The 7775-nt window shown below is 50.6% G+C and overlaps 1 protein-coding gene across 3 annotated transcripts in view; it reads left to right on the plus strand.

Annotated features, from left to right (window-relative positions):
* Positions 1 to 5669, plus strand: part of LOC141259659 (cAMP-dependent protein kinase inhibitor beta-like) — a 210866-nt gene extending 205197 nt beyond the window's left edge. For all 3 annotated transcript variants that reach the window (XM_073675950.1, XM_073675952.1, XM_073675951.1), the window contains exon 3: positions 5025 to 5669. In XM_073675950.1, the coding sequence (XP_073532051.1) occupies positions 5025 to 5101 (77 nt within the window). In that variant the 3' untranslated portion in view covers positions 5102 to 5669. The remainder of the gene's footprint in view (positions 1 to 5024) is intronic.
* The last annotated feature ends 2106 nt before the right edge of the window (positions 5670 to 7775 follow it).

Raw genomic sequence — 7775 nt, forward strand, 5'->3', positions numbered from 1 at the left:
GAGGGAACCCTAAGATCCCACGAGTGAGCTAAAAAGGGTGAAGGGTTGGCAGAAGAGGGCACCGGATCCCAAGCTGGCGGAGGCAAAAGTAACCCTTAACCAGGAACCGGAGGTCGTGGGCAAGCTTTGCCACGACCCTCACCACATCCACCAGGAAGGTACACCAAGAGTAGGGTCAGGAAAGCCAGAGAAGGTTTTACCATAGAAGGCCCAAGGGAACCGGACAAAGGTGGATCCCTGGTGGGGACGGCCAGGAGAAAGAGAGAGAGAGGGAAGCTCAGGACCACGCTCCGGAACTGCCTGGGGGTTGGCCGAGTCCAGCACCTGGTGGATGCAGCACGGCTCGGGTGGTCACTCAAGGCCAGAGTGACTGAAGGAACACCTGTGAGTAAAAAACCCTGAAACTGCATCTCACGTCTCTGACTCTCTTTTCTGCACTATCACTACCCCCATCATCTACACCTGCTGCCCTGAGGCCATACCCCTCCCGTTGGGGGTTATACCATCCCAGCTGCACCATCCTTCCACCGGCCTCAGCGGACTGTTCTGCAGCGGCGGCCTTGTGACCGCAAATCAACGGGTGGCGTAGTCGACACAGAAACAACATCTACCAAGACTGCCACACACTTAGTTTGACACCCTGGGCACGGACCGGGTTACCGCCACGAGACTACTACCCCCATCTGATCCGGCTCCGGGTAAGCCCCCGTGCGCGCGATGCCGCATGACACAGCAGGCCCAGGGGCGCGTCAACTTTGGCGTAGTCGGCAGGATTACGTGCCCGCAACCGACGGGTACTGCGTGCCTGAAGAGAAGTTCACATTTACCGTAAAAAGGAGTCTCCCGCCAATTCCAGAGGGTCCCCGCCATCGGACGCCATCTCGGATCGTTTCCCGCCGTTTGCCCGCCATCTGCAGTCTTTTCCCGCCGTCCACGGAGTTTCCCGCCATTGGGAGACGGTTCCCGCCATCTGAGAAGATTTCCCGCCCTGGCAGAGTGGACGCCATTATGGGCGTGCCAGAGGGTGGTAAGAGACGACCTCCCATCGTGGGCCTGGTCCCAGAAGAGCGCCAAAAGCAAGGACCGCCCCCACCAGCAGAGACTGCAATGATAGAGATGTCCATCAGCGTGGGGGGACTGCCCCTGGAACTGACAATCACCAAGTTGCCCCAGGACAGCCCTCAGTGTGGGCGGATCAAGAACAAAAGAGTGGGGATGGGTGCAGCCTGGGGGAGTCTGGTGAGGTCGCACCCGGAGATGGAGGGAGAGTCAGGCAGCACCGACCCTGTGGTCAGGAGCCTGTTGCAAGCCACCACCCCACAAGACCTGGTGGAGATCTTGGCACAGCTCCCCCGAGACCGGGAGCGTGCACAGACCGCGCTGGAGGGCCTCGCACGGAGGATGGCCCAGGTGCAGCGAGAAACGCTGACTGAGTGGAGTAGGGAGATGGCCCAGCAGAATGGAACCCGCCAGCGGAGCACGCCACCCGAGACGAGGAGTCTGACCGCCTCTGAGGATGGTACAGGAGGAATGAAGGCCGGAGACGACGCCGTGGAAGGAGCTGAAGAGACGGAGGCAGGTAAAGGGGACGACACTACCCCAAGCCTAGAAACCGTGAGCCTGCCCCAGCTCCCCGTCGCAGAGCCCGAAATTCCCCCTACCGTGCCCGTCGCTGCACCGCCACCGCTCCAGACTAGGCCTCAAGCAGGAGCCTCGGCCACGCCCCCTGTGACGTCACGCGCCTCAACCCCGAGCGCGGCCAAACAGGAGACGCCACTGGCCTGGTCGCAGGGCCGAGTACCCCCGGGCGCCGCAGTTCCAACAGAGCCCTCTATCTCCACCAAGTCACTGGCCTGGTCGCAAGGTCGAGTGCCCCCGGGCGCCGCCGTCTCCACAGTGCCCTTTACCTTTAGAGTGCCACCGGCCTGGTCGCAAGGCCTGGTGAATCCGGGCGCCGCTACCACCATCGCGCCCTCAACCTCCACCGTGCTACCTTTGGGTGAAGACCTGTTCGCCCAGCACACTTGCCCGGATGGGCAGCCCTTTGAGTGGCCACCGGAGTACCTCCATCCCCGACTCCGGAAGGAAAGGCCTCTGTGTGAGCCCCTGATTCCGGCTCCGGCGCCCGCCAAGATCACCCCACTCCCGTTGGAGGAGGCGCAGTTCGAATGGGACCCCACCGGAGAAAACCTCATTGGGTTCACCCATGAGACCCGGGCGGCCGCAGCCCAGCGAGCAGAGTGCTGCCGGCAACAGCTGGAGGTCTTCGACCGGGAACGGCGAGAGAGGCGGGTCCGCGAGGAGCGGCTGCAAGTACAGAGTGCGGAACAGAAAAGCCGGACCAGACGAAACCCCCGTGCAGCCCATGGTCCCCGCGCCACCGGGACCGTAATCAAGTTTCAACTGCAGCACGGTTGGGGTTTTATCCGGGACCACAGAACCCCCGGCGACGTCTTTGTCACCCGCAGGGACGTCGAGAGCCATCTGCCGGAGGGACACAGAGGACGTGATCTTTACCTGGGTGATGAGGTCACCTTCACCCGGCATCAATGTGCCAAAGGTCCATATGCTCTCCATGTGCACAGATTGACTGAGGAGGAGCTGCGGTTTGAGGAAGGTCAAGAGGACCCGGACGGGTCTGAAGATTACCCTCAAGAAGGAGCAGGAGGATGCCGTTATTAAAGTACGGTACAGTGAAGCTGTAAATAGTTACCCGTAAGGGTACAAGAACTGTTACCAGTAAAGTATAGTCCCCGTAGGGACCAGCAAACTGTTACCCGTGTGTCCCTATCCCTAACCAGGCTGAGGACTGTGAGCAGCCATCCCTTATTCCCACTGACCGAGGACTGAGAGCGGTCGTTCTTTCCCTCTACCTGGCCGAGGACTGAGAGCGGCCATACCCTTGTAAATAGTTGCGCTTCCTAAGGCGCCCCCTACCGGTTTTATAGGAGGATTACTGTTTTCCTCCCAGTGACTGTGGCACTTTACCTGGTCACAAGTGCACAGTGGCCAGAAGCTCAAGAACATTTTATATAAAAGAGTTTTATATGAAAAAGTTTATATTGCTAGAATCTGATAATGTTTATAATGTTTTATATGTTGGTGTATGTTTTAAAAAGTTGTATGTTTTGGTATGTTTTATTCTTTTACAGCCCGAGGACGTGCTGTGATTTACCAGGGGGGAATGTAGCACCCTGAGGACTCGGCTGCTACAGGGGTATTGCACCTCAAACCAGAGGTGTGGTATTCCACTCCCGGGTAAGGATGGAGTGTGGGACTGAGCTCAGTAGGCTGCATGCACTACATACATCCCATTTCCGGGGGACAGGACTACGGTACTCCCACCAAGTAGATGTGCAGGTACGACAGCGTCTGTCCCTGGCTGGAGTGGGAGGGGGGGTGGAACATCCCAGTAGTGTAGGGGCAGATAGGGGAGGGGCTCTGGGCATAGAGATAGGAGCCCATTGGGTGCTGGTCACCTGGGCTCACACATAGAGGGAGTATATATGGTGGGCACCATCTAGAGATAGGGTCAGTCTGTGAGTCTGTCAGGAGAGTGCTGAGGAGGAGTTCAGCCAGGAGGGCTGACAGGGAGCTGTGGCTCCGGCTGGGCCCAGCTCCAGGGCCAGGCCTGAAGCAGAGAGGAAGAAGAAAGGCCCAGAGACGCAGAAAAGAGGGAACCCTAAGATCCCACGAGTGAGCTAAAAAGGGTGAAGGGTTGGCAGAAGAGGGCACCGGATCCCAAGCTGGCGGAGGCAAAAGTAACCCTTAACCAGGAACCGGAGGTCGTGGGCAAGCTTTGCCACGACCCTCACCACATCCACCAGGAAGGTACACCAAGAGTAGGGTCAGGAAAGCCAGAGAAGGTTTTACCATAGAAGGCCCAAGGGAACCGGACAAAGGTGGATCCCTGGTGGGGACGGCCAGGAGAAAGAGAGAGAGAGGGAAGCTCAGGACCACGCTCCGGAACTGCCTGGGGGTTGGCCGAGTCCAGCACCTGGTGGATGCAGCACGGCTCGGGTGGTCACTCAAGGCCAGAGTGACTGAAGGAACACCTGTGAGTAAAAAACCCTGAAACTGCATCTCACGTCTCTGACTCTCCTTTCTGCACTATCACTACCCCCATCATCTACACCTGCTGCCCTGAGGCCATACCCCTCCCGTTGGGGGTTATACCATCCCAGCTGCACCATCCTTCCACCGGCCTCAGCGGACTGTTCTGCAGCGGCGGCCTTGTGACCACAAATCAACGGGTGGCGTAGTCGACACAGAAACAACATCTACCAAGACTGCCACACACTTAGTTTGACACCCTGGGCACGGACCGGGTTACCGCCACGAGACTACTACCCCCATCTGATCCGGCTCCGGGTAAGCCCCCGTGCGCGCGATGCCGCACGACACAGCAGGCCCAGGGGCGCGTCACAAATACCTTTCCTACAGAAGTGAGACAACTGTCTCCTTAGTGCTATCTGTATATGACTAACCAGTAAACCTGATCTTGAAGAAAGGTTTAAGGAGGAATGTTTCTTCTTGTCGAGTCTCAAGCCGGTTTGGCACTTTACACAAGGAGACCCTCCCATTTCCTTAGAACCTTAGTCAAAGTCCTCTCACCTAGCCATATAAATCTCCTGTTTTGCACTGATGAAGGGCAAACAACCCAAAACACATGTCTGCAATGGGACTACTTATTCTAAGTCATTAAAGAGTCGATATTGACTTTATAAGATTGCTACTCTAGGTGGTGTTAGAGTTTAAGTCCTATCTGAAGAGCCTATTTGCATGAAGATAGGTCTGGAATGGATCCAAAAGCTCCTACACTCACTAAATTATCACGATTACTTTTGTGTTTACCATCGCCTATGACAATCTCCAAGTATGTTTCTTATGATTTTCTTCGTGATAGGTGATCGGTCAAAGGAAATATCCTAGAAATCTTTATTAGTAGAATAATGTGTTGATTAAATGTGCATCCTATCTTGAAGAAAAGTAGTTGCATATTAATATTTTGGGCTTTTTTTTAGATGAAGGAGCAGAAGGAGGAGGGACAACTGCGGGAGAAACTCCTGCTGAAACTCCAGAAGAAAAATCTGATACCTAAGAGTCATCTTGAGACGGATACAAGCAGAGTTCACCTTCTCTGATGGACAATGAGCCCAAGTTATTATTGCTGGGCAATAAGTGGACTATGCAACACTTTATATGGGAATAGTATATCTCTTAGTGCTTAGCTCTCTCGAATAGAAATATATTTTCTACTCCGTATGGAGACGGAAGGACACATTTAGGAAAGAGCTATATGACAAAGAATGTTACTTGGGCTGTGTTTTACAAAACCAGAAATCTGTTTACAGCCTTGTACACGATAGCTACTGGAGTAGTATCAGGTATTGTTTTATTGTTTGTATCCTTCAATATAAGTACAGAACAGTAACGTTTGGTGTTTGGTATACCTAGGAAGCTGTTTCATGAGTAATGCCACCACATCTCATAGATTTTGTTTCAATGTTAATCATCACCACAGGAATTAGGTCATCTGAAACTACTGCTCCAGAATTATTGTCTGTCTCTGAAAGGGAGAAAAACATAAAGGCAACCATGTTCCCAGTGCCTTAATGTCATTAGTTTTCTATGTGACAATCCCGTAACCTAAAAGCTGAGCCCGTGAAACACACGCCACATGAAGAATTGGTGGAACAGTAGCCAGCAATTAAGCTGCCTCTTTCTGTAATTTTGTCAGCTAATGTAGCATTGTACGTGGTTTCAGTCGTTTGATATGAAAATAAAAATGATCCTGTCATTGCGGCTGTGGTGTGCGACTTGTAATGTTAATTGCTCATTCCGCGGGGATGAATAATTAGACAAGGTATTTCTTATTAAACTGTTTATCTGCCTAACAAGATCATGGCTATAAATAAAACACTGATTTCTAAGCAGGATGAACGCATTTACAAGAGATATTTGTAACCCAGCTGGGAGTAACATTCTGTGCAGTTGCTCTACATCTGCTAATAATTCAAAATACAATATGCCTAGAGAAAGAGAGAAGGGAAACATGGCTCTGTATTATGTAATGACTGAATCGTAATCCCTGTACATGTATAGAACAGATGTACCATCAGTTCTGGCTTCTGTTACCATCAATAACCCTAAAATGCAATGTTTCTCTTGTGTGACTCTAGAGAGAGAGCTGAGAGAGAGGAAAATATGAAATTCATTATGCTATGCTTATCCGATAATTATTTTGGAATGAGGCAGTCAATTATTATAATGAGGCAATTATTATTTCGTTTGAGGCATAATGGCTTCGTTCCTTCTACTTGGTTTCACTATGATAATATTTAGAATTCCACTTATCACATCTTTCAGTAAAGTACATCTGTCCATATATGAGTAGTAACCCTGTAATTTGACATATATTTTCCAGTGGTTTCATCCATAATTGCTTCTAACAGTCTGGCTTAATGGTATATTTGGAAATCAAAATAGTAAAGTTTCACTTACTCCTCACAAGATGAATAGACCACTCCAGCAAACTCTAAAAATACAGGATTTATTACAGCTACAAGACCTGTCAGCGCCAGTGTCATGGTTATTACTATTCTAGCTTATACAGCGCCATTAATTTCCACAGAACTTTACAGTCATCATCATCACTGTCCCCATTGGGGCTCACAATCTAAATTCCCTATCAGTATACCTTTATAGTGTGGGAGGAAACCCACAAAAACATAGAGAGAACATACCATCTTCTTGGTGATATTGTCCTTGGGGGTTGCTTTGGTAAACATTTGCAATCCCTATAAAATACCAATGGTGAACAATTATTTCTTAGAATTTTACGTTGTACAGTTGCTCTGTATTACTCTTGGCCTGACCTTGTGAACTCCTAATACTGCTCTAAAATGGCAACCTAGGCAGCATCAGATGTTCCCTGTACATGACAACCAATAATAGTAAGTATGGTTGCCACAAATAGTAAGTATGGTTGTCAGAGGAAGCTCGTTGTCACAGCCGCGATAAGGGCCAGCAGCTGAGTGCTGTCAGGAGATCTACAGAACAATGCCTCCATTCCTTGAAAGCTCTCTTAATAGCCAAGAGTTCCCGATCGCCAATATCATAGTTGGACTCTGCTTGTGAGAAAACAATCACAAGGATGAAAGTAACCATCCATCTTCTGTGAAAAAACAGCATCCATCCCCACAAAAGAGGCGTTTACCTCGACCACAAAAGGCAAATCAACATTGGGTTGACTGAGGACAGTAGCTTTAGAAAAGGCTGTCTTAAGAGCAGCAAAAACATCAACAGCCTCAGTAGGCCAAGAGGAAAAGTCAGTACCCTTCTTTTTCATAAAAGTAAGACGTTTGACTATAACTGAGAAGTTCTAAATGAACTTTCAATAAAACTTAAGAACCTCTGTAAAGTTTCAAGATTAGTAGGTCAAGATTAGTGATGGCCTGTACCTTAACGGGATCCATCTGAAAACCTTTAGCAGGATCTAAATGGCCCAAAAACTGAATCTGCTGCGCCTCAAATTGACTCTTCTCTAGTATTGGCAAATAAATGTGTGTCACCCCAGGCCTGGATGCCACAAATAATAAAGGCTGTGTCTGAGAGCAGGAGGGAGGTTCCCTGGTTAGGGACAATTAGCATGCAGCACCTCCTGTCCCAGGCCAGTAGGGGGAGCAGGCTGCCCTATAAAAGCTGGAACTGGGGGCAGGGTTAGAGAGACCTGGGAGACCGGAGACCGTGACGGAGTCTAGGCCCAGAGAGTA

The sequence above is a fragment of the Phyllobates terribilis genome, unplaced genomic scaffold (genome assembly GCF_046119375.1).
Source record: "Phyllobates terribilis strain yellow unplaced genomic scaffold, ASM4611937v1 Scaffold_3__8_contigs__length_932513732, whole genome shotgun sequence".
Taxonomy (NCBI): Eukaryota; Metazoa; Chordata; class Amphibia; order Anura; family Dendrobatidae; genus Phyllobates; species Phyllobates terribilis.